The sequence below is a fragment of the Vulpes lagopus genome, chromosome 11, assembly GCF_018345385.1.
Source record: "Vulpes lagopus strain Blue_001 chromosome 11, ASM1834538v1, whole genome shotgun sequence".
NCBI lineage: Eukaryota > Metazoa > Chordata > Mammalia > Carnivora > Canidae > Vulpes > Vulpes lagopus.
In genome coordinates this window covers 89,644,058-89,671,840 of record NC_054834.1, presented here as the reverse complement: position 1 = coordinate 89,671,840, position 27,783 = coordinate 89,644,058, and the positions used below count along the sequence as shown (strand labels likewise).

At 35.3% G+C, this 27,783-nt stretch overlaps 1 protein-coding gene and 1 long non-coding RNA gene across 6 annotated transcripts in view; one reads left to right on the top strand and one right to left on the bottom strand.

Annotated features, from left to right (window-relative positions):
• LOC121471827 (sodium channel protein type 3 subunit alpha) overlaps nucleotides 1-13,325 on the top strand; it is a 106,436-nt gene extending 93,111 nt beyond the window's left edge. For all 5 annotated transcript variants that reach the window (XM_041722670.1, XM_041722673.1, XM_041722672.1 and 2 more), the window contains 7 exons: nucleotides 1,788-1,910; nucleotides 4,183-4,455; nucleotides 5,348-5,401; nucleotides 6,226-6,363; nucleotides 7,491-7,595; nucleotides 9,195-9,465; nucleotides 9,982-13,325. In XM_041722670.1, coding sequence (XP_041578604.1) covers nucleotides 1,788-1,910; nucleotides 4,183-4,455; nucleotides 5,348-5,401; nucleotides 6,226-6,363; nucleotides 7,491-7,595; nucleotides 9,195-9,465; nucleotides 9,982-11,177 — 2,160 coding nt within the window. In that variant the 3' untranslated portion in view covers nucleotides 11,178-13,325. The remainder of the gene's footprint in view (nucleotides 1-1,787; nucleotides 1,911-4,182; nucleotides 4,456-5,347; nucleotides 5,402-6,225; nucleotides 6,364-7,490; nucleotides 7,596-9,194; nucleotides 9,466-9,981) is intronic.
• The window catches only part of LOC121471828, an 81,804-nt gene extending 54,307 nt beyond the window's left edge, over nucleotides 1-27,497 (bottom strand). Inside the window, exon 1 of the long non-coding RNA XR_005982711.1 lies at nucleotides 27,425-27,497. This is a non-coding gene — a long non-coding RNA (uncharacterized LOC121471828). The remainder of the gene's footprint in view (nucleotides 1-27,424) is intronic.
• Nucleotides 27,498-27,783: the final 286 nt, after the last annotated feature.

Sequence of the window (27,783 nt, the reverse complement as noted above, 5' to 3'; positions counted from 1 at the left end):
AGCTCAGTTCACTAATGCCCCACATCTCTAGGAACTGAGTCACCCCACTGTGGAGTGGTTATATGCAAGTGGTGTCTCCCAGCCACTTGAATCCCAAATGTCCTGATTTTGGCCATTACTTTTCTTTTCGTTTCAAAGCAAAAGCATCCTTACTTCCTTACTGCAGGTTGTGAGGAACCTGCAGCCACTTCCCTTTAAACACCCAGTTCTCAAAAAAAGGACCTAAAGAGCATGAGGGAAGCCTTCTGAAAGGAGTTCCAGAAGCCTAAAGAAGCTGTTAATGCTTTCCAAAGCAAAGGAGCCCAGAACATAGAAGCCTGTACATTCTCTAATAACCTTTCCTATCTTTCTGGTCTTCTGTAGCAGTAAACACTAGACAGAAATGAACAGCTCAATAAATTATCCTGCCACTAGTCATTTATTTTTCTGTTAGATTCTGTGAGATATATGCTAAATTAAACAATGAGGGAGCAATGGCTCCTTGTGCCTTTAAAGCTTCAGTTCTGGTTTCCTTGTCACCTTTTAAACCATGTGTTCTTGGGCATATCAGTTTCCATCCTACCTCACAAGACCATGGAAAGATTCATTTAGATCTATTTTTCAAAAGCTCTTTTTACAAGAAATGAAGCCCAATGCCTTTAAACCATCCAGTGGATGTACGGAATTAACTCCTCCATATGCATCAAGGAAAGTACTACTTTTGTACAGTCCTTGCAAGAACTGATAAGATAGCCACTCAAACCATTGTGTTTTTCATGGTTCAGATGAGGAACAAATTTTTTGAAACTGTATGCAAAAGGTTAAGATATGGCTTTGAAGTCAGGTCACTTGGGTTCAAGACCTAACTCCATCTCTTATTACCATGCATCCCTTTTTTTGCAGTGGGGAGAGAGGAGTGAGGGGCTCAACTCCCTCACCAGTGAGAAGGCAATAGTAATATTACCTACTTCTTAAGATTTATATGCATAAAGCACTTAGAACCTTGCACATAGTAAATGTTCAATAAATATTATGTTGAAAGAAAATCTAAGCAAATAAAGTCTTTTCCTCTCAAAAAAGGGCATGTCTTCTTAAATCTTTCACAAATTTAAGTATAATTTAGTATGTGTATAAATATCAGAAGATGTATTATCACTATGAATTATAAGTTGAGAACTTTGAATAAACATTTCTTCATTATTATGAAACTATTACAACATGGTCTGACAAAATTTTTTTCAGGTAAAATTATTCCATTATTTATTTATCCAACACATATTAACTAAAGCATATTTAACCAGACAGTATTAGGCACACAGAGAGAAGACTGTTTCATAAAAAGTTTATGTGACCTGGAAGGGAAAAAGAAGATATCTAATCAATTGATTCTATTAAATGGTAAATGCTTCCAATACACATAACTAAGATACTACATAAATTCAGGAGAGAAACATGATTTCCAATCAATGATATTAAACACAGATCCATGGAGGATCTGGCTTTTGAAACAAATCCTGAATCCTCAGTGATATGTGCACAGGTTGAAAGGGGTTCCACAGGGTGAAATAACTAACGGGAAGGGTTTACATGTTTATAAAAATTGGCCAAGACTCTGCTTCCATTGGTAAGAAAAGCAATAACATGAAATGAAGCTGGCAACATAAGATGAACCCCCTACATGGAAGATGAAAGCCGCCACGATATGTCTGAATTTTATTTGGTTGGTACTAAAGAATAGACACAACATCTTACGCCTTTAGTCGACAGTTTATTTCTAGGTGAACTATTAATATCTTTCCTTTTTATAGGTTTCTTTGGTTAGCTTGGTAGCCAATGCTCTTGGCTACTCAGAACTTGGTGCCATTAAATCCCTGCGGACGTTAAGAGCTTTAAGACCTCTAAGAGCTTTATCCCGGTTTGAAGGCATGAGGGTAAGAATAAAAGCTCTCTGATGATTCATATCAGAATTAAATGTAGGTTAATTATTTAGCTACAGAAGGGTACCATACTCTTCTGACATTTATTTCACGGAATTACAGAATTTCAGAAAAGGAATCTGACCTATCACTAAGGTTAGCCTCCTGAAACTGAGGTATATTTAAACAGGTCCTCAGAAATTGTGGCAGAACTAGGGCTAGAATCCAGGTCTTCTGAGGAGAGTTCAAGGATGTTTCCACAACATCCAAAAACATACACTGCCATTTATTTCATTTCATTGCTTATACATATCTAAATGATTTTTCACTACTGACATTCATCCTAGTAGGGGTTTTTCTTCCTCCCAATAGGCAGTTTGATTCCTCAAAAATCACTGGTAATGAATGAAAGGTAAAAGGTTTTTGTGTGCTTTATTTCTTCACTTAATATCAGTAACAAAAATAATCGTATAAGAAAACAACCCTAAAATGTAGCCTCTGATAAGCCTCTATACATCCTAAGCAACCAAAATAGGGGGTTAGAACAATTAGCTGGCATTTCAGGCAACCCCTGGGGTTTGCTTTAAAGATTGCCCTTTTAAGTGAGCATTCTGAATGAGGTTCACTTTTCACAGCATGTGCATTTTCCTCTTTAGCTCCATTCTTTAGTGTGTATTTTATGCATCTACACATAAAGTACACATTTATTTGGATACACAACCACTCGTAACACCCCTCAAAATACTACTTAGCAAAGGCCAGCTTTGTTTATTCCAGCATGCAAATGCACATGGATATTGACTTTCTCCCTGGCCATAATGCTTTTATGTTAGAAGTTTGGAGCAATAAAAACAAACACTTCAGCCTTGACTTCAAAATTCACTCAGGGAGTTTCAGGGAGAATGAAACCACTGTACAGACTTTCCAGAAACATTGTAAGCAAAAACATATTTGGTTTTACATTCTAATTTCATTTCATTGCTATTTGATAAAAAAAGTCACAAGACAAGATAAAATTCATAAAAATTATAATACAATTTCAAGTTCTATTCAAGCCAATCTTTGCCATTATTGACAATACTTAAGCCCTCATCTACTTGCATGGTTTTGTATTAACAATTCCTTTTTGAAGGAAGATGAACAAAATAAGAAGCTTATAAATTTACTCTAATCTGAAAAAACATTGTTTGGCATTTTTAATTTAATTATATGGCTGAAATAATGTTCCACCTATAAAATAAGAAATATATCACATGGTTATTTGATAAGAAAATTTGTGGACGTCATTTTACCAAATTTTAGGAGCAAAGAAACATGGCAAGTATAATATATATAACTTAATTTCTAAAAGAAATAAAATTTAAATAGCATATGAATTTTGGATTTCAGGCCTTGATGTCAATTTAAAATTTTTTGAGGTTGATTTCTAACAACACTTATACTTTTTAAAAATAAAACAATAGTTTAACATAAATGCTTAGCAAAACAGTCCAATATGAGTCAGATTAAAGTAGATAAGAAAAGATACTGTCAATCTCCATAAAGATTTCAAAATACCTATTAAGCTTTTGAATTTAATGAGAGAATAGGTAACTTAATTTCTCCTTCATGAAACAGGTCAGCTCAGGTTGATGAAGTAACTAACCTATACCCCAAATGTTACCTGAAGTAACATGTACCCTACCCCAAAGTGAGTATTTGAGAGATCAGAATAACAATGAGGACATACTCGGTACTTTTATGTCCAGAGATAAATTCCATCTAATTTAACATACTTTTTAAAATTGGGATTTACCAATAGAGAAAAAAAGACACTATTATTCATAGTCATAAAATGTTGACTTGATCTGAGGAGGCTTATTTAAGGCATTATTAATACTTTATTTGAAGGGTTTGTTTAACCATGTTTTCAAATCATCAATCATTCATTAACACTTGGAAGTTAAAATGTATTGCTGAATGACAATTATTTCTTGTTGGTATTTAATACATCTTTTTTTTCTTTTCTCCCCAGCATACAAACACTTTCTGACTCCATCTTACTATATCAGGTTTTTATTTCTTTTCACACTTTGGCATATTTTGCTTTCCTTAAATCCTTTAGCTCTTTAGTTGTGTCACTGTTTGTTTTCCCTTACCAAATATGTCCTAGAACACATCATGAGAAATAACTTATCCACCTAGATTTTTATTTAACTCTTTTCACACCCATGTTAGTATTAAATAAATAAAAGGAACAGTTTTCATCTTAACGATCTGTAAGTGGCCTTCTCCTCTTCTCTTCCAGGTTGTTGTGAATGCTCTTGTTGGAGCAATTCCCTCTATTATGAATGTACTCTTGGTTTGTCTCATCTTCTGGTTGATCTTTAGCATCATGGGTGTGAATTTGTTTGCTGGCAAGTTCTACCACTGTGTTAACACGACAACGGGTAACATGTTTGAAGTTAGTGAAGTCAACAATCTGAGCGACTGTCAGGCTCTTGGCAAGCAAGCTAGATGGAAAAACGTCAAAGTAAACTTTGATAATGTTGGCGCTGGCTATCTTGCATTGCTTCAAGTGGTAAGTTGCCACTGTATGAGTTCTGGAAACATTTTCAAAATGTCTGACAAAAGATAATGATCTTTGTGCTTCTCTGATGTGCTTTGCTTGAATAATTAGTATTTAACAGAACAAAAGTAGTTGATGATAACACCTATACTATTAACTTAATTGACTTTAAGATGTTTTGCAGCATTTGATTACAAATTTTCCCAGTGTTCAACTTTTAGTATGTTTTAATATAGTCTTATATTCCTGCTTCCTGTTTTTTTTCTTACTATATTATCGAGTGCAATTGCACTTTTACTGTTTTTAGTTTTCTTTGGCAATCATTGCCAAAGGAGCAATTTTATATGTTAAAGTAACAATGTACATGTTTTAGTGATGAATTAAATGTATATATATTATTAGCCAGGAAATTTATTGCACCAACATCTAAGGAGTATGGTTCTGCTATTTGTAGAAATGTAAATCTTATGGGGTAGATTTCAAAATGTATAATGTTTAATAATTTTTACTTAATTGACCACATATTAACTAATCAGTAATTCACTAATGAAAACAGTTGAGCTGTGTTTAAACACACCATAGGTTTGAATCACAGAACTTATATTCTGGTATAAAAAGAATTTGAGACCAAGATGGATATTTTATGAATCAAGCCTCTAGTTCAATTTTTGTGTAGAAAGTAATTAATATCTTCTGGGAGAACAAAGGAAATGAATTCCAGACTCTAAATACAATCATATTTTACTTCAATTTCTTCATTCAATTCATTTTAATCTCTTTATAGAGAATTTTATGATATCATACAAAAACTTACTTGTAGTAACACTATCAGATTTTCATATGATAAAATGCCATATTCTTGGATTAGGTTTTTATGCAGAATTCAAATATATATTGTTTACAGGCCACATTTAAAGGCTGGATGGATATTATGTATGCAGCTGTTGATTCACGAGATGTAAGTATCACTCAAATACTTTTCATAGTTACTAGATTTTCCATAGTGAACATTTTTAACAATTTAAGTGAATGACCCAGATTTCTATAATAGCAATGAGAACATTTATAACTGCATATAGAAATGATCCTCTTAAGGTAATGCATTTCAATAAATATGGTATTTTGGTTAATATATGTCTGACACATATATCTAATATGAAAGGATATCTAACTGCATGGATCAGAAGACATGAAACTGGTCCATAAATGAGACTCAAGACTGGGAACATTGCTCATGAGAAAGTAACTTGCTTCTCCCTAACCCTGGAGGTTATGATAAACAGAGTCTGTGAAACAACTTCCAAAAAAAAAAAAAAAAAAAAAACAGGAAAAAAGCAAGTTTCAGGGAAATTCAATTTTGAAAATAGGAATTGAAAAAGTTCCTCAGAATATATGTTTATGCTGAATTCCTTTAGAAGTTGATATTCTATTATTAAAGCCATATCTTCAAGAGCCAACATCTCCAGACTCAAATTTAAAATGCTGCAAAAAAAAACTGTAAGACTATTAACAGGTTCAAGATGTTTGTTTATACCACTGTTATTTAAAGAAATATACAGGTAAGTCACAGTGGAAAAACAGATTCAAGAACAATCATAAAAATTATAAACTTTCATTCTCCTAGATCATACTAGTTTTTAAAAAGAACATTTTTTGCAGAACAGTATCTCACAACAAGGCAAAAATAGCTCTAGATTAAGTTACAACACTCACCAAATGTTAACTTAGTTTAAGTATTTATTATGTTTTAAAATATTATTTAATATTTTCAATACCATTTAGGTAAAACTTCAGCCTGTTTATGAAGAAAATCTATATATGTATTTATACTTCGTCATCTTTATCATCTTTGGGTCATTCTTCACTCTGAATCTATTCATTGGTGTAATCATAGATAACTTCAACCAACAGAAAAAGAAGATAAGTATTTCTCAGCTCTCAGATTTCCCCTGAAGTTCTGTCTGTTGTACATCCAAATAATCAGGATATTCATAATCAAGACAGACTTAGATCATTTTTATATTCTTTTCAGTTCACTATTTGGTCAGTTCAGATCCAGAGTTTCCAGCCTCTAGCTGGTGGCTCCTCCCTAGATGCATCCTCTGCTGAGCTGCTATCCTGTCTTTGTGAAAAAAATGTGACCATGGCTTCAAAGCATCCAGTGGGCCTCCTCTAATGTTTCATCCTTGCTTACAGAGAATTTCAGAAATTATTTCCACTCAGTTTTCTACCTGCATTTTCTTCCACATCACATTTCTATATCTACTTCCCTACTCTTCAGTCAATATCCACCATTACTACTACATTTTACACACATAGCCACATGGATTTTCTACCCTTTCGGAACAAGCCACACTCTTGTGTCTCCATGACTTTACATAGGGTATTTTCTTTTCCTGGAATGCTTTGCCTAGCACACCTCATCGGTTAAGACCTAGCTTAAGGGTATCCCCCTATATAAAGCCTGTTTCTAAGTTTTCAGGGTTTATTTTGATCTCTGCAATACATATATATATATATATATATATAGCCTTATACATTTTCCACCTGTTTTCATTTTCCTACTCCACGTGGCAACAAGACATTGTGTCTCATATATCTATGTAATTCTGATACCAGTTGCATTTTCTAGCACACCAGAAGTACTTAAAATTACTGAATAAAGAAGTAAAACTGTCAACAGTGAAATGGACTAAGAAAACATTTTTTCTTTCACAAAAATATATTTGAGACCCCTGAGCCTCCTTCTAAACATAATATAGTGAAATTAGGATCCTGTACTAATCAGACATTTATGTGATTATAGGTTTACATAATAGTATTCAGAATTTCACATAAATAAGAAAATTAAAGATATGTATGTATGTGTATATATATATGTATATATGAAACAGGATATATAGCAAAAAACATATATAGCAAAAAACATATGAAACAGGATAATTTCCATTTAAAAATTGAGAAAACACTAAAGACTCAAATATTTTTGTACAAATGCTGTTGTAACACACATTCAGATTGTAACCAGTTTTATACTGTATCTTTACTTTGGAGGTCAGGACATCTTTATGACAGAAGAACAGAAAAAATATTACAATGCAATGAAGAAACTTGGATCCAAGAAACCTCAGAAGCCCATACCTCGACCAGCAGTAAGAATTACTCATCTTCTTTAACATTCTAAAGCCTTATTTCCATATGATGAAACTGGTAGTGTTCTGGATGAAAACATACTGAGTGATATCACCAATATATAGTATGCCCTAATTGTAAAGTTCATATTGTTAAAAAAAAAAAAGTTCATATTGTTTAACACAGTTCACAACTGCCACACTCGGTAAGAATTACTAAGTTATTAAAAAGGAGGTGATGCTCTCTACAGTTTGTCGACTGAAAACGTGCAATTTGGAGTGTCCAGTAACTGCTTCCATAGCAGACTCCATATTCCTGCTGCCACCTATTGCTGCCAGGAATGTACCCAATCATGTTATACAGCACCCTCTTGCCATTTAAATAGATGGGAGTCTGGAAAACTCCCATCCCACCCCATTATTTCCCTCTACACTATTTGTTCTCTCCATTTGACGACTAGAAAATATTAACATTCTTAGAAAGGAAAAGGGCATCATCAAAATAGTTTGTTTCACCAACAACACAAAAAAGAAAGACTTATTCAGAACGCATACTCTGTAGAGCTTCATAATATACGAAAAGACATAACGATGGATTATGTTCACAGAGCAGCACTCTAACTAACCTATCTTCTTAGATGGGTAAGGAATAAGGAAACTGAAGCCCCCCCCCCCCCAAAAAAGTAAAATATCCTACCTAAAGTCATAAAGCTTGTTAATTGCCAGAACTTGGATTTTCTCATGAATCCTCTAAATGACTTCCACTTTACCATATTTTTAAGAGTTTTGGATTTGAGGTTAGGAGTGATTAAGGGGGGAGGTAGGGGAGGATACACAAAAGGACATAAACCTGTTTTACTGAAGATTATTTAAATATTATATTTTAAAGAAGAAAACTCTGTCAATTCATGAAACTGATTTTCAATAAGCTACGAAATTTTATGTTTTTATTTTAAATTATTAAGGATTTATTTCCCTAATAGAATTATATTTAATATCACATGAGTATAGTAATCTTTAAAAGTGCGTGATTCCTGAGATGATTGCTAATAAGACAAAGAAAAAATGTCATTCATTTTTGTTGAAGCATGGATAAAGAACAGATGAAGAAAGAGATAAATAACACACAAACATAGTTAAAAGAGACAGAATAAAATAGAAAATGACATATTTTGAAGGAGAGAGATGGAAATAAGTTATAAACCAAAATTCCTGAAGTACTGATAAATGAATTAGGGTATTCATCCATTTAAAACTCTGTATCAATCTACTTTGTAAATCTTCATTATTAGTTGTCATAATTTTTTGGTAAAAATTATCAAGTCATTTTAAATCAAGCAAATCCCATGCATATTAACAGCTAACTGCCACCAATTTATGCCTTACTGAGCTCTGTCTTCCCATGGAACTTAAATATACTGAATACGTTTTGTTCTTATCATATGACTTTTTTCATTTCCTTTTGTATTTTAATGTGAAGAGAAATGGAGCACAAAAAATTGTTTGTAGTAATGTGATAAGGGTGTATATCTCATGGCCATATATGGAAGGCCTTCATCTGAAATTTTAGTCATTATTTATGAAATATGCATATTAACCTTCTTTTACCTCTCTTTCTAGAACAAATTCCAAGGAATGGTCTTTGACTTTGTAACTAGACAAGTCTTTGATATCAGTATCATGATTCTCATCTGCCTCAATATGGTCACCATGATGGTGGAAACTGATGACCAGAGCAAATATATGACTCTGGTTTTGTCCCGGATCAACCTTGTATTCATTATCCTGTTCACTGGAGAATTTGTGCTAAAGCTCATCTCTCTCAGATACTACTACTTCACCATAGGCTGGAACATTTTTGATTTTGTGGTGGTGATTCTCTCCATTGTGGGTAAGAACGGTTTAATTACAGAGAGGTACCACTGGAGGTAAAGCTCCCCAAGGCCTGACAGCTGTGTAACTCAGAAATTAGATCTGAGAATGTTAATGTGTATAATTCTTAAGTTTACCACTACTGTTCATTTTCCTCTAACAGAAGAAATGTCAATATTTGAAAAGAGAATATATTTAGAGATTTCAGAAATAATCTTTGTCAGTAATCAGCACATTTTATGTGTGGGGATAACTCTTCATAGAAACTGAGTGTATATAATCTTAAATTGCCATGACACTCTGAGGTTATTTAATTTTTGGATTTTCTAAAAATCTATATTGGTTTATAACATTATAGAATCATTGAATAAAACTCTGTTATCTTTAATTGCTAGTATTAGGGAGTGGGCCCAAATATTTAGTAAAAGTTTATAATCATAACAATCTTACTGTTTTCTTAAATCTTGCAAAGATAAAGCATTCATGTGGGCATAAGATATTCACTGTTTAGTTGATTTCTGTATTTTTTCCACAGGTATGTTTCTGGCTGAGCTGATAGAAAAATACTTTGTGTCCCCCACCCTGTTCCGAGTGATCCGGCTCGCCAGGATTGGTCGAATCTTGCGTCTGATCAAAGGGGCGAAGGGGATCCGCACACTGCTCTTTGCTCTGATGATGTCCCTCCCTGCCTTATTTAACATCGGCCTCCTGCTCTTCCTGGTCATGTTCATCTATGCCATCTTTGGAATGTCCAACTTTGCCTATGTTAAAAAGGAAGCTGGAATTGATGATATGTTCAACTTTGAGACCTTTGGCAACAGCATGATCTGCTTGTTCCAAATTACCACCTCGGCTGGCTGGGACGGATTGCTAGCACCTATTCTCAACAGTGCACCACCTGACTGTGATCCTGACACAATTCACCCTGGAAGTTCAGTTAAGGGAGACTGTGGGAACCCATCTGTTGGGATTTTCTTTTTTGTCAGTTACATCATCATCTCATTTCTGGTTGTGGTGAACATGTACATCGCTGTCATCCTGGAGAACTTCAGTGTTGCTACTGAGGAGAGTGCAGAGCCCCTGAGCGAGGATGACTTTGAGATGTTCTATGAAGTCTGGGAGAAGTTTGATCCTGATGCCACCCAGTTTATAGAGTTCTCCAAGCTCTCTGATTTTGCAGCTGCCCTGGATCCTCCTCTTCTCATAGCGAAACCAAACAAAGTCCAGCTCATTGCCATGGACCTGCCCATGGTCAGTGGGGACCGGATCCACTGCCTCGACATTTTATTTGCCTTTACAAAGCGTGTTTTGGGTGAGAGTGGAGAGATGGATGCCCTTAGAATACAGATGGAAGACCGGTTCATGGCTTCGAACCCCTCCAAAGTCTCCTATGAACCCATCACAACCACTCTGAAACGCAAACAAGAGGAGGTATCTGCTGCTATCATTCAGCGTAATTTCAGATGTTATCTTTTAAGACAAAGGTTAAAAAAGGTATCAAGTGAATATAACAAAGAGGCAATTAAAGGAAGGATTGACTTACCTATCAAAGAAGACATGATTATTGACAAATTAAATGGAAACTCCACCCCAGAAAAAACAGATGGAAGTTCCTCTACCACATCTCCTCCTTCCTATGACAGTGTAACAAAGCCAGACAAAGAGAAGTTTGAGAAAGACAAACCAGAAAAAGAAAGCAAAGGGAAAGAGGTCAGGGAAAATCAAAAGTAAAAAAGAAACAAAGAATTATCTTTGTGATCAATTGTTTACAGCCTATGATGGTAAAGTCTATGTGTCAACTGGACTCCCAGAAGAGGTCTATGCCAAACTGACTGTTTTAACAAATACTCATGGTCAGTGCCTATAACAAGACAGTGACCTATCCATGACTACAACTCTGTGAGTCAGGGTATCAGATTGACAAGAGGTTGCTGTTTTCATTACCAGCTGACACTGCTGAAGAGAAACTAAATGGCTATCTAGACTGTAGGGATAATTGTGCAAAGTGATCATTGTAACTACACCAAACACCTTTAGTACAGTACTTGCATCCACTCTATTTTTAACTTCCATATCTGCCATATTTTTACAAAATTTGTTCTAGTGGATTTCCTTGCTCCCTAATTCATAGTTTATTCATAATACTATGTCACTATTTTTGTAAATGCCATTTAAGTTGAGAGAAAAGTATATAAGAGCCCTGTGTTCCTACTCCACAAGTCTCTCAAATGATAAGCAAAAGTGTTTTGAGAGATAAAATTCTTGCTCAAAACCAGAAAAAAATATTCTAATGTCAATAATTTCAGGTACTTCCATTTCTAGACAGCTTTAATTTTGAAAGTGTTTTAGTCTGTTACATTTGTTTATATCTGAACAGTTATGTGCCTGTAAAGTCTCCTCTAATTTTTAAAGGATTATTTTTATGCAAATATTGTTTCAGCAAGTGCAAATTTTATTCTAAGTTCCAGAGCTCTATATTTAATTTCGTTAAATGCTTTCCAAAAACAAAATGAAAAAAAATCTAGAAAAAGTATATCTATAGTGTCACTTTAGAATAGTTGTCCCACTTTCAGCTGCAGTATTGCTTTGCCATCTTCTACTCTCAGCAAAGCTGACATTTTATGTCAATTCAACACCCCCTGTTATGTAAATAGTTATTTTATCCTGTGGTGCATGTTTGGGCAGGAATATATATATATATATATACACACACACACACACACATATATATATACACACATGTATATATATAATCATATATATATATATATATATTCTGATAAACAACATCTATTAAATCAAATATGTACCACAGTGTGTCTTTTGCGAGCTTCCAACAGGGATATATCCTGTACCATTCATTAAACATAGTTTGAAGACTATCACTAATGCATGTTAATATTGCCTATGCTGCTCTATTTTACTCAACCCATTCTTCACAAGCCTTGGTTAGAAGATATCACATGTTGGTAGAGTTGGAAGACATACAGCTCTATCCAGTATGTCAAGCAGAATAGCTTGCAGTTATTTAAAAGTACCTTTACTTCTGAATTTTAATTCAACTTGAGTGTCATATGGTGTCTCTCTATATTTCAAAGAAACACACTGCATACTGCCTATTGTCAAAACCTATACTATCATATTTTGCTAAAAATATGTCCAAAACTTGTTTAAATATAAATAATGTAAAAATATGATCAATTTTATTTGTTGCACTTTGTACATAAGAAAATTATTTTCAGGTTGATGACATGGCAATTTATTTTACTTTATGCTTTTGCTTTTTATTTTTAATCACAACTCCAAACTTTTGAATCCATAAGACTTTTCAATGGATAATTTCCTAAAATAAAAGTTAGACAATGGGTTTTGTGGATTTCTTTGTTATAATATATTTTCTACCATTCCAATAGAGATACATTGGTCAAAAATTCAAACCTAGATCATTTTTTACTATGGTTGCCTCAATATTACCCATTATTCATGGAAATTTTTTTTTACTCAAACTTTTGTAGTATTTGCTTATGCAGACTAGTCTTATTTTTTTAATTCTTGCTATACTAGAGCTATTAGAGAAATAACATGGGCTCTCTCCTTTTTAGCCATGAACAAAGTGGCAAAGTTGTGCAATTACCTAACATGATATAAATTTTTGTTTTTTTGCACAAACCAAAAGTTTAATGTTAACCTTTTACAAAACTATTTACTTGTAGTGTACTAAATGAACTGCATGCAGGGAATTGCTATTACTAAAAAGAATGGTGAGCTACGTCATTATTGAGCCAAAAGAATAAATATTTCAATTTTTATTATATTTAATTTCTTGGCCTCTTTTTTTATTGATGTTTAAAATATTCATAATTAATGAAATCTGTAATTGATCTGATATTTGTATACATAAAAGTTCACAGGGATTTTACAGTAACGTAATACATGATCCACCACACAGTACTATGGAATAAAAGCTATCAAAAAGCAGTTGTGAACTTTTCTGTGTGCAAAGAATCACATCCACATGTTCCAATTTGCAGTTTCAGTAACAGTAATAGTAGCCATTGATGATGGTTGTCAATACCAATTACTTCCCTTGGCTGTAACCATTTTCATCTCAGCTCCTCTCTGTGTTATTGATAACCATCTCCAAATTTCTTGGTAGCTAACAAAGGCTACATACTTTGTTATTTACATTCATTTTATGAATTCCTATTTACATATAAAGTATTAATGATGGTTGTGATTGAGAATTTACATTAACTTTTTTTTTAGGGCCCTTGGATTTATGTCTTGTCAAAACCAAATGTTTATTCTCAATGGAAAATTCCAATTATAAGGCATATTTTTTTGAAGATGAAGTGAATCTAAATATGCAATTCATAATTTCCTCAACGTAAATGATATAAGCTGACTTCAGTGGAATTCACTGGCTTCTTTCTGCTAAAGTCAATTTTCAGATCTCGCCAACACCACAGAGAAGTGAAGTATTACTTTGCAAAACCCTTACCCTTTCTATGCTACCCACCATATAATGTTAGCCAACTATTCTATTAATTGATATGCACTGCAGCTACATGATCATCTTCTAAAATAGTCATAAGAGCCTTCAGCTGAAAAAAAAAACTTTTAAAAATATACCTATCAAGCTAATGGATATTCTGAAAATACTGTTCAAAATATAGAGCTATTAATATGACCTAATATATATTTTAAATAACTAATTCCATAAGAAAAATCCTTCTATTATTGAACTTCATCACAGAATTGTTTAACTAGAAAAAATTTTAAAAATAAAATATGCTAGAAATAATCAACTTAGATACAGAAATAACAATACTATGAAATTAAGGAAACTTAAACTCGCCAATAAGTGATACTAATGGTTGTCCTTTAGTAAGGGAAGAACATTTGTATGGAGAAAAAAATGGGTATTCCAGTTTTTAAATATTATAGCCAAAAGATAATGGCTATATAAATTTAAGTGTTTACTAATTTTCAAATAACTAGAATACAATAAAATAACATAAAAATCATTCTTGTGCATTTCAAACCATTACGTAGTAATCATAAAGAAAGTTCTTGCTGACCATTTTTGCATTAATGAGAAACACCAAAAAAGACTGGACCAAGAGTTCTAACACCTGTCTTTCAGTATCAGTTCTGGCATCAAATTAGCAATGTAATTCAGGCAAATCAAATTCTGGCCCCTCAGATTCCTCCTTTTTTGAATGACACGTTTGTCTCTTAAATTCTAAAATTCTATGTTCAAAGTCATATTGTCTATTCAAAGGGAGTAATCTTCTTTATATGGGTAACACTTAAGGAAAAATATATGACCTGTCAAGCCTTTTAAAACATTACTCAGGGGATGGCTGGGTGGCTCAGTGGTTGAGCATCTGCCTTTGGCTTAGGGCGTGATCCTGGTCTAGGGATCGAGTCCCACATCGAGTTCCCTGCATGGAGCCTGCTTCTCCCTCTGCCTGTTGTCTCTGCCTCACTCTGTCTTTCATGAATAAATAAAAAAAAAAAATCTTTAAAATATATAAAATAAAAAAAATAACATTACTGAGATAAGCTTAAATAGAAACACATATGGCTCCAACTTTAGCTCCATTAAGAAAAAAGTTTTCTGGGCCACCCTGGTGGCTCAGCGGTTTAGCACCACCTTCGGCCCAGGGCGTGATCCTGGAGACCTGGGATTAAGTCCCGCGTCAGGGAGCCCCTGACGTGCTCCCTGCATGGAGCCTGCCTGCTTCTGCCTGTGTCTCTGCCTCTCTCTATATATATCTGTCTCTCACTAATAATTAAAATATTTAAAAAAAAAAAAAGAAAGAAAAAAGTTTTCTTGTCCTCAAAGGTTTTATAACACAAAGTGAAGGATGCTTTAAATAAGTGAAAGGATGGTTATTATTTCTTTATGGTGTTACAGATTTCTAAAAGACAACACCTGACATATAACAAAAAGTCACTAATAATTTACAATTTTACTTGTAAAATTGTCTAGAACAAGTGTACTTGCTTCTTTTTGTCATTAATTAATATTTGCCACAAACCTTCAAGTTGGGCTTATTAAAGTCTTATATTCCCTAGAGTACTGTTTTTATTACAAAAGATTAAAAGACACACATCATTTTATTATAACATCTAAAACATTTTTTCTCAAAAACTTGTGTTGTTACTCCTACAGATTCTTTTGTCAGCAGTGTTTCTCCCCTCTTCTTCTTTCCAGAAACTCTGTTCAAAATTCTGCCAGTTTGCATACATATCTAAAACTTCCTAAACCTAACGGCACCCAATTGCTCAGAAAATCAATTTCCCCTTCTAATTATGAAGTAAAAACAAACAAATCCCTACATAATCTGCCCGTACCTATTTTACTACTATCAGCTATTATTGGCCACCACTGATGGCCACCACTCCACAACTCATGCCTCTTATCCCTCATAATCACACACTCTCCCATTACCTAATGTTTTGACATCTTTCTTGTCTTGAACATCTATCCACTTCTTTGCCAGAAATGTCCTGACGAATCATTCCTTATCTTTCAAGACCTGGCTCAAGTGTCATTATCATCTAGGAAGCTTCCACAGAGTTCCCCAAATAGAAGAAATCGTTTCTCCTCACACTTCCTCATGTGACCCATGATGGTGTGGATCGTACTGTGCTGCATTACCTCCTTCACAGTTATTTCTTCTTAAAATATTGTAGCACATTCAATATATAGCACATATCTCATTAGTTTTGTCACCCTTTTTTCCTCTAGGACTAGGATATGTGACTATCAATAAGTAAATCTATTGCTAGTTGAATTGATTCTTGCAGAAACACACAAATATATTTTAAGTGCCAAACAACAAATACTAATAAACTCTTTAAATCCTATGAAGGACAATTCTCAAATTTATTAGCATGTAAATTCAAAATATCCACCTTTATAATCAGTTGAAATATATACAAATATCTTGGAAATGCTGTATACCTATTAACTATGTTTATAAGTAATATTTTTTACCTAATATAAACTACTGAAACCAAAAACTTCATTTCATTAACTCTATCAGTGAAATAATCTTATTGAGTTGTCTTCATTAGAAATACATTGCATGGGCACCCCCGGTGGCGCAGCGGTTTAGCGCCGCCTGCAGCCGGGGGTCTGATCCTGGAGACTCAGGATGGAGTCTCTCATCAGGCTCCCTGCATGGAGCCCGCTTCTCCCTCTGCCTGTGTCTCTGCCTCTCAGTCTCTCTCTCTCTCTCAATAAATAAATTTTTTAAAAATGTTTAAAAAAAATACATTGCATAGATAAAAACAGGTTTTATCTCACTATCTTGAAGTAGATATTCTTAACTTTGATAATTCATGAATACACTGGTAATACACTAATAACTTTAGAAATTTGCTGAATAAATATATATCTTACCACATAATGGGACAACTATCATGAAATCCGCCCCCTCCTAAAATATCTAAAAATGGAGGGTAAAATATTGTTAAAAGACCACTTTTTTTAAAAAAAATTATTTTTTATTATTTATTTATGTAGTCATACAGAGAGAGAGAGAGAGAGAGAGAGAGAGAGGCAGAGACATAGGCAGAGGGAGAAGCAGGCTCCATGCACCGGAAGCCTGACATGGGATTCGATCCTGGGTCTCCAGGATCGCGCCCTGGGCCAAAGGCAGGCGCCAAACCGCTGCGCCACCCAGGGATCCCTAAAAGACCACTTTTAATGTATAGTTGGACTTACAAGAAAGCAAGGGAAATTCCCTGGGACTGATGGCGAAAGGCAAGCACTGAAGTCAGATGATACTCTAGGTTCTACTAATCCCAGTGACCTACAGCTTGGTTTAAATTGCCCAGAGACAATGTAGAAATAGAACACAAAGATTTGGCTCCAGTATGGGTTAGAGATCCTGAATAAATTCAAGGCAAATAAAAGGCTACACACTTTATTTTCCAAAAATCTACACACTTAATAAAAGCATTTTCGAAAGTCAATATTGCAAAATTGGACAGGAAGGCAACTTGGCAAGCAAATTTTTCTGTCTTATCTTGAGTTTATGGGGAAAAGTCTCTCTTGAGACTCATAGCTATCAGCCCAGAATATACCTGGATTTATAGCCCAAATTTATACTATCTGCCTAGTACAAAATACTACAAGGCAAAAATCTGATTTAAATAGACACAAGTTGCTAGCGGTTCCAGCCTTCTGTGTGAAACTAACTGAAATCCATTCTCAGTCCCGTCCTCAAAAACTTCCCACAAATAAAGTCCAAGAAACATGAGCTCACAACAAGCTGCCAGATGAGAGAGGGAGAACATATCCTAAATTCTTCAGATATAAGATATAAGTATATTCAATAGCATTTTTTAAAAGGGGATTAAAGTATGAATAATGGTGAGAAATAAAAATTACGTGACATACTTGAAAAAGAATATTATGCCACTTCTAGAAATAAAGAAGAATTGAAATTAAAATAATCCACAAGACTTAAATATTCAGTTACATGGAACTGAAAAGAGAAATCATGAGTTAGAATCTGAAAAACTTAAAGCCAAACAGCAGAGGCAAAAGCTAAAATGTATGAAACCCTTAAGAGAATTTCAGTAAAGGTGAGAAGGTAAAATACTTGGAATTCCAAGAGAAGAATTAAGATATTAGGGGAAAGCCAATATTTGATTACCAAATGATTATTATTGATAATGAACATAAATCCTAACATGCAGGAATCACAAAAATCCTAATTAAAATAAAAGAAAACTATAGCCAAGCATACCTTAATAAATTCTCAGAACAAAGTACAAGAGAAAATCTTAAAACTAAATAAGAAAAAAAGACACAACAGAACAATTCAACTATAACAGCAATAACAAAAATGTTGTAAGAAAATATCTGTTAAAACTAGTGTTTTAGGGCAGCCCTGGTGGCTTAGCGGTTTAGTGCTGCATTTAGCCCAGGGCATGATCCTGGAGACCCGGGATCGAATCCCATGTCAGGCTCCCTGCATGGAGCCTGCTTCTCCCTCTGCCTGTCTCTCTCTCTCTCTCTAATAAACAAATAAAATCTTTAAAAAAAAAAAAAAAACTAGTATTTTATACTCAGAAAAGAAGTATCTTTATAAATAAAAAAGAGATGAAAATATTTGTTATTGGGAGTTCAAGAATCCTAATTGTATTGTTCAGGAGGATGATAAACATAGTAACTTTTAATTTTGCTTAGAATTACTAAAATATCAAGGGTATACATGGAAAGACAAATGGGACAAAATAATTAGTGTACGGAAGAAAAATTAAATAGCTTGACATTTAATAAATTTAAAAGCACAAGAAGGAGGAGAAAAATAGGAAAATGAGACAAATGAAGAGTACACAATAACCTGGTAGAAATTAATAATAATTAGCCCATTCTGGGTGCTTACTATGTGCTAATCATTTTTTCAAATACTTTACATGATAATTCTCACATCTCTTTTTTTTAATGTTTATTTATTTATGATAGTCATACAGAGAGAGAGAGAGAGAGGCAGAGACATAGGCAGAGGGAGAAGCAGGCTCCATGCACCGGGAGCCCGACGTGGGATTTGATCCCGGGTCTCCAGGATCGCGCCCTGGGCCAAAGGCAGGCGCTAAACCGCTGCACCACCCAGGGATCCCACATTATCTCTATTAATATAAGAACTATGAAGAAACTCAGACATGGAATATTTTTAACTTGCCCAAGGGATGCATTGCTAGGAAGAAGAACAATATGGATGTTAATCCAGGAAATCTGGCTCCAGATACAATCTCTTAATTACTGTATTATAGTACCTGACATCCAGAATGACTATTACACTACTCTCGTGAAGAATCACACTGTACTCTAAAAATTGTACACTCTGGAGAAAAACTCCAACATGGAATTCAATGTAACATCATGGCACTGGTAATAGCTATAAAAAAACATAGCAATAATATGTTAATAATTACTTTTAAGTATACTGAACTGTTCAGCTAAAAGACAAATCAGGTTGATTTTTACAATGCAACTATTTAAAATAAATCTAAAATGTAAAAGTAAAAAAGTAACAGCATTGTAAAACATCAGACAAATGCTAACAAAATAAATACTTATGAAAGAAATTGAGGAAGACAAAAAGAAATGGAAAAACGTTCCATGCTCATGGATTGCAAGAACAAATATTTTTAAAATGTCTTGCTACCTAGAGCAATCTATACATTCAGTATAATCCCTATCAAAATACCATCAACTTTTTTCATAGAGCTGGAACAAATAACCCTAAAATGTGTATGGAACCAGAAAATACTTCAAATAGCCAAAGGAATGTTGAAAAAGAAAATCAAAACTGGTAGCATGACAATCCTGGACTTCAACCTCTATTATAAAGCTGTAATCATCGAGACAGTATGGTATTGGCACAAAAACAGACACGTAGATTAATGGAACAGAACAGAGAACCCAGAAATGAACCCTCAACTCTATGGTCACCTAATGTTTAACAAAGCAGGAAAGAATACCCCATGGAAAAAAAAACACAGTCTCTTCATTTTTTTTTTCTTCTTTTTTAAAATTTATTTATGATAGTCACACAGAGAGAGAGAGAGAGGCAGAGACACAGGCAGAGGGAGAAGCAGGCTCCATGCACCGGGAGCCCGACGTGGGATTCGATCCCGGGTCTCCAGGATCACGCCCTGGGCCAAAGGCAGGCGCCAAACCGCTGCGCCACCCAGGGATCCCAAACACAGTCTCTTCAATAAATGATGTTGGGAAAATTGGACAGGCCATGCAGAAGAATGAAACTAGACCATTTCCTTACACCACACACAAAAATAGACTCAAAATGGATGAAAGACCTAAATAGAAAACAGGAATCCAACAAAATCCTAGAGAAGAACACAGGCAGCAACCTCTGACCTCAGCTGCAACAACTTCTTGCTAGACACATCTCCAAATGCAAGGGAAACAAAAACAAAAATTAACTATTGGGACTTCACCAAGATAAAAAGCTTTTATACAACAAAGGGAATAGTTAACAAAACCAAAAGACAACCAACAGAATGGGAGAAGATAGTTATAAATGTCTTATCAGGTAAAGCGCTGGTATCCAAAAATCTATAAAGAACTTCTCAAACTCAACACCCAAAGAATAATCCAATCAAGAAATGGAAAGAAGACATGAACAGACACTTCTTCAAAGAAGACATACAAATGGCCAACAGACACATGAAAAAATGATCCACATCACTCGGCATCAGGGAACTACATATCAAAAGCACAATGAGATACCACCTCACACCAGTCAGAATGGCTAAAATTAACAAGTCAGGAAACAAGAGACGTTGGCAAGGATGCAGAGAAAGGAGACCCCTCTTAGACTGCTGATGGCAATGCAAGCTGGTACAGCCATTCTAGAAAACAGTATGGAGGTTCCTTAAAAAGTTGAAAATAGAGCTACCCAGCAATTGCACTACAAAGGATTTACCCCCAAAATACAAATGTACTGATCCAAAGAGGTTCCTGCATCCCAAAGTTTAGAGCAGCAATGTTCACAATAGCCAAACTATGGAAAGAGCCCAGATGTCCATTGAGAGATGAATGGATAAAGAAGACATGGTATATATATACAATGGAATATTACTCAGTAATCAAAAAAAATTGGAATCTTGCCATTTGCAACGTGGACGGAACTAGAGGATATTATACGAAGCAAAATAAGTCAATCAGAGAAAGGTAATTATCATATGATCTCACTCATATGTGGAGTTTAGGAAATAAAACAGAGGAGCATGGGGAAGGGAGAAAAAAATAAAACAAGGTGAAATCAGAGAGGGAGATAAACTACAAGAGTCTTAATAATAGGAAACAAACTGAGGGTTGTTGGAGGGAGGGGTTGGGGGAGGGGGTAACTGGGTGGCGGGCAATAAGGAGGGTACTCAATGTACCCTGGGTACACTGGGTGCTATATATAACAGATGAATCACTGAACTCTACCTCTGAAACTAATAATATGCTATATGTTAATTAATTGAATTTTAATTTTAAAAAATAAAAATAAATAAGTAAATACATACATATTTTTATTATTAGAGTCACAATAGGTTTAAAACTCTAAGAACTATTTCAAACTGAATACACCTCTTAAACTTATCTTTAAAATACACAAAACAAAAAAATAAAAATAAAAATAAAATACACAAAACAAAAAACCTATTCAATCACAAGGAGAAATGGACAAATTTGTCACACAATGAAGATTTTAATATACTTCCTTGAATAACTGATAGCTCAAGTGGATAGAAAAACCTAAAAGAATATGTAAATTATGATTACAATTAACAGCTTCATCTATTTTGACAATGAACATTTGAAAAAGTCTCAGGATTTTTTCTAAATGTACATGTCACATTTATTAAGATGCATTACATGAAAGGCCAAAATGCAAGTACCAAAACATTTCGAAGAATTAGTATCAGAGAACACTATGTTCTCTAATTGGAATAAAATCAGGGGCACCTGGGTGGCTCAGTCAGTTAGGCAACCAATTCTGGGTTTCAGGGCAGGTCACAATCTCAGGTTGTGAGATCTCAGGTTGTGAGATTGAGGCCCAATCAATCTTAAGATTGCTTAAGATTCTCCCCACCCCCCACCCCGCTCCAACTCTCCAAAAAAAGGGGGGGGGGATGCAATTAAATTGGGAATCTAGCTTTCTGGAATATTTGGGGACTTAAAAATGTACTTCTAGTTTCCTGTGCTAGAAATGATGAGGGAGCTAATATCAGACCAATGTTCTGATAGATACTATAAATCCTGAATAAAATACACTTAATCTTTAGGTACTAGATAATTATCCAAAATCCAGAAAACTGGAAAAGAAATGGCACTAGTTGAGCCTCCTGTTTATGATGGCTTTTGTCTGAGTTCAGGACCAATCAATACAGAGCTGAAATTCAGATAAAAATCTGCAATCTTACTTACTGAGAAATTAGAGGACAGAGTTTAAAACAGTCACAGCAAATTGAAGAGTTACAGAATGACAGATGAGAAGCCCCAAATTCATCATATTAACTGAATTCTCTGGCTGATTCTTAGACTTTGCATGTGTGGGCTAGATTTAAAGCAATCATTGCAAAAGCTTAAAGATTCAGAGTTTTCAGTTGCTGTCTACTTCTAGAACATAGAGTCTGGAGTTAAGTTCAGCCAATACTCTTCAGAGAAACAGATGAGAAGTCAGAGAATCTGTAAGATTTCTTTCACAATACTCAAAAGAAAAGGCAAACAATGGAGGACCAAATTTTATATTTAACAGGCAAGAAGTCTAAAGTGATTAAATTATACTCAAAGATTATAAAAAGAATATGTGCTCAAAATGAATGATTGTGACACCTCTAGTTTTGTTCTCCTTTTTCAAGATTGCTTAGTAATTCCACTACTGGGTATTTACCCAAACATAAATTCAAACAGATACATGTGTCCCTATGTTTACAGGCAGCATTACATACAATAGTCAAGATATGGAAGCAACCCAAGTGAGCACTGATACATGAATGGATAAAAAAGATGTGGTATATACATACAATAGAATATTACTCAGCTATAAGAATGAGATCTTGCAGATGCCTGAGTGGCTCAGTTGTTGAGTGTCTGCTTTCTGTTCAGGGTGTGATCCCGGGGTCCTGGGATCAAATCCCGCATCAGAGAGAGCCCACTTCTCCCTCTGCTCATGTGTCTGCCTCTCTCTCTCTCTCTCTGTGCCTCCCAGGAATAAATAAATAAAAATTTAAAAAAGAGATCTTGCCATTTGGAACAATATGGATGAATCTAGAGGGTATAATCCTAAGTGAAATAAGTCAGTCAAAGAAAGATGAATACCATATGATTTCACTTGTATGTGGAATTTAAGAAACAAAAGAGAAAAAGAGAAAAAGAGACAAACAAAATACTGTTAAATATATAAAACAAACTGGTGGTTGCCAAAAGAGAAACAGGTAAGGATATAGGTGAAACAAGTGAGGGGATTAAAAGCAAACTTATCTTGATGAGCACTGAGTAATGTATAGAATTGTTGAATCACATATTGTACACACCTGAAACTAATATAACACCATGTTAATTATACTGAAATTTTTTAAAAATGCATCTTATTTACTAAAATTTACACAGCATTGCTAAAAACAATTAAAGAAGATCTAAGTAAAAACATTTTTTAGTAAAAATATTTTAAATTTTTAAAAATGAAAACTAGAAAATAGAGTTTGATAATATAAAATTAGTACACTATAGAAATTGTGAAATGAAGCTAAAGTGGTACTTGGAGGTAAATTTATAAATAGAAATCTTTTTGTTAGAAAATAAAGACAGCTAAAACTTAGTGAGCTGAGGAATAACTTAAAAACAAGAGAATAAGGCAGCCCTGGTGGCTCAGCGGTTTAACACCGCCGTCAGCCCAGGTGTGATCTTGGAGACCCGGGATTGAGTCCCACGTCGGGCTCTCTCCATGGAGCCTGCTTCTCCCTAGGCTTGTGGCTCTCTCTCTCATGAATAAATAAATAAAGTCCTTAAAAAATAAAAAAATAAAATAAATAAAATAAAAACAAGAGAATATTTCCAAAGCAATTAGAAGCAGGATGAAAGAAAGAAAGAGAGAGAGAGAGAGAAAGAAAGAAAGAAAGAAAGAAAGAGGAAAGAGTAAGCTTAAGGAAGTACAAAAACATATATATATACTAGAATGAACAAAAAAAATGAACAAAAACAAAGTTGGTTCTTGGAAATAAAATTAACATATTTTAAACCTCTGGCAAGACTGACAATATGAGGAATAAAAAAGGTGCAAAATTACAGGTATTGCTGAGATTAAAAATAATAATAGAATAGAATGCAACAGACTGCTTTACTCAAAAGTTTTGAAAAATAGCAGAATAAATATATTCTGAGAAAATTAGCATACCAATGAAGTAAAATAGTAACAAAAATTTTGTAAAATTTTTAAGTTTTAGGAAATTTAATTAATAGTTAAAATCATTGCCTATCCTAACAGAGACATTAGACACATATGGTTTTAAGTTGCAAGCAAATTTCATATACATATACAATATATATATACACACATTTATGTTGAGTTTTTAATATACATTTATATTTTTATATATGTATATATACATACTTATATACATATGTACATATGTACACAAGATTTTATATACATATATAGACATAAATCCCAAATCCATCAATATATTAAAAATATAAAATAGATGCATCCTTTAGAATGGCAGAGTAAGAGACTCAGAGGACTCTCACCAGCAAAACAACTATTTAAGTGGTTAAATTATTAAGAACAATTATTTAAGTTCTGAAAATTGTCTTAAGAGTATATAGTGAATAGAGAAACATTTCTTCAAGAAAATGTACTACATATAAGTAAGAACTGTGATGGTCTGTGGCATTTGAGCCACAGTTCAAACCCCTGCCCCCAGTTCTATGTCACAAAAGCTTCATCCTGGGCACTCCAAGAATCTAGGACTCCCTCTCCCAGTGCCCAGAGGAAGAACAAGCTGCCTTCATTTCTCATCTCTATCCCCATTTCCCACCCACAGCCACATACTACAGAAATCCTATTCCAAATACCCATACTGGGCAGCCCGGGGTCTCAGCAGTTTAGTGCCGCCTTTGGCCTAGGGCATGATCCTGGAGACCTGGGATCGGGTCCCGCGTCAGGCTCCCTACATGGAGCCTGCTTCTCCCTCTCTCTCTCTCTCTCCGTGTCTCTCATGAATAAACAAATAAAATCTTTATTTTAAAAAAAAATGGGCATAACTGAGAGGACTGGATTACTCTTCCCCAACCCAGTCCCACCTGCAGAGTAGAAATCCTACGCCAGGGGATCCCTGGGTGGCACAGCAGTTTGGCGCCTGCCTTTGGCCCAGGGAGTGATCCTGGAGACCCGGGATCGAATCCCACGTTGGGCTCCCGGTGCATGGAGCCTGCTTCTCCCTCTGCCTGTGTCCCTGCCTCTCTCTCTCTCTCTCTCTCTGTGTGACTATCATAAATAAATAAAAAAAAAATTAAAGAAAAAAAAAAAAAAAGAAATCCTACGCCATGCAGAGCAAGCCAAAAGTACTGGGATCCCAACTGCCCCCACTACAGCTTATTCACAGGGCACCGTTTCCTCTCCAGGAGGGCTAAATCCATATGGGAGGCTGCTACTCATCATAGAGTACCCACTCCTTAAGCAGGCCTCTGCCTCCAGTTCAGTTGCAGTGGTATGGGGTTCCTGTCCATGGGAGAAAGCTGGCCATAGTAGACAAAGAGGTACAGAACATTCCCAAAAGGACTGACTTTATTTGGAACAGAGTGCTTGAAGAACTCCCTGTCTAAGAGTGTCATAGAAAACAAAAGATATCTTGGTGGACATTTATTAAGAGGATGTTAGTAGCTCCATGTTGTTAGGAGTTAGACAGGTAGTCAGAGCCAGGGTCCCTAACAAGAACATATGGAGTCAGGACAGCTAAGATAAAATAGCAATGACATCCTGTTTTACAGTTGAGACAGGACCACACTAGCATTCATTTGCAGTCTTTGCAGAAAAGACTTCTGCAAAAACGTCCTAAAATGAAACAATTAACCACAGAGCACTTGTCCCCATCACGCAAGGAGCAGTTAAGACCATAAGACCCTGGATGTCAGCAAAAAAGACCATCAGCACATAGGCATTAACCTAATAGGTAGACAGATATGTGACCAAAGCCTTGATTGGCATGACTCAGCACACCCTGTTTAAGATAGTTCTGCAGGGGCAGCCCTGGTGGCTTAGCGGTTTAGTGCCACCCTCAGCCTAGGGTGTGATCCTGGAGACCTGGGATCGAGTCCCACGTCGGGCTCCCTGCATGGAGCCTGCTTCTCCCTCTGCCTGTGTCTCTGGCTCTCTCTCTCGCTCTCTCTCTCTCATGAATAAATAAATAAAATCTTAAAAAAAAAAAAAAAAGATAGTTCTGCAAAAGAGCTCATAAAAACCTCTACACTTAGAAGCTCCAAGGGCAACTCACTTGGGCCCTCCCACTCCAGGAGCACTATACCATTGCCCAATAAACTTTGCTTTGCTGCCCACCACTCTTCTCTGGTCTATCCCTTCATTCTTCTAAGCCACAGCACGACCAAGGACCACAGACACTAAAGGCAGAGAGTTTCTGCAACCATGTTACAGGCAAAACAGCAGAACAGCCAGAAGTTTAATAGAGTGAACCAGGGAAAAACGAAGCCAAAGATCTTGAGGTGACAGCCAATTATACGGGTCAAGGCTATATGCATGCACTAGGCTTCAGCCATTTGGGAGAAATCAGAACAAGATATAAGGCACACGATAAAACCCACAAACTGCACACAAACCCATCAACCCAGCCAAAGACAGAATGCTCACTTGCATCAGAGTTTTAAATACAATCTCTGACTAAATACTGAACAATATACTATTGTAACTGAAGGATGACTCTTCTTATTAAAAATGAATTCAGGGCAGCCCCGGTGGCCCAGTGGTTTAGCGTTGCCTTCAGCCCAGGGCACGATCCTGGAGACCCGGGATAGAGTCCTGCATCGGGCTCCCTGTGTGGAGCCTGCTTCTGCCTCTGCCTGTGTCTCTGCCTCTCTCTGTCTCTCATGAATAAATTAAATAAAATCGTTAAAAAAAAAAAGAATAAATAAAATCTTTTTAAAAAAAATGAATTCAGAGGGTGCCTGGGTGGCTCATTTGGTTAAGTGTCTGCCTACTACAGCTCAGGGTCATGGGTCAGAGCCTCTGCAGAACCCCTGCATCAGGCTCCCTGCTCTCCCTCTCCCTCTGCTGCTCTCTGCCGCTCCCCCAGCTTGTGCTCTCAATCTCTCATGCCTTCTCTCAGATAAATAAATACAATCATTTTTTTTTAATTAAAATAAATTCAGAATCATTCCTGGCAGCCTGAAAGACTGTATGTATGTCCAAGGTTGTACTCACTCAGTAGCAGAAAAGAAAACTCCAAGTTACTAGTCCCTGTCAGAACAGGAAGCCAAAACTCCAAACTGGGACAACAGCCTCCAAGCCCCAGATACATTCAATAGCAAAGAGTAAAAATCTAACTGGATAAGGGTTAGTTAGTATTAACTCCAACCTTTGGCTAATAATTAGGTATTGCTGACCCAAGGGTAACACCAAGGTATGAGAGAGAAAAATAAGGGAAAACAATCTGGGCAGGAAAATCAGAGGCTGCACACTATAGAGGAAATAGACGTCACAAAACTTGTTCAGCCAAATTCTAAAAATTAAAAAATAAGAAACCAAACAATAAAAAAACAAGCTCAGAGAGGAGGAGGGAT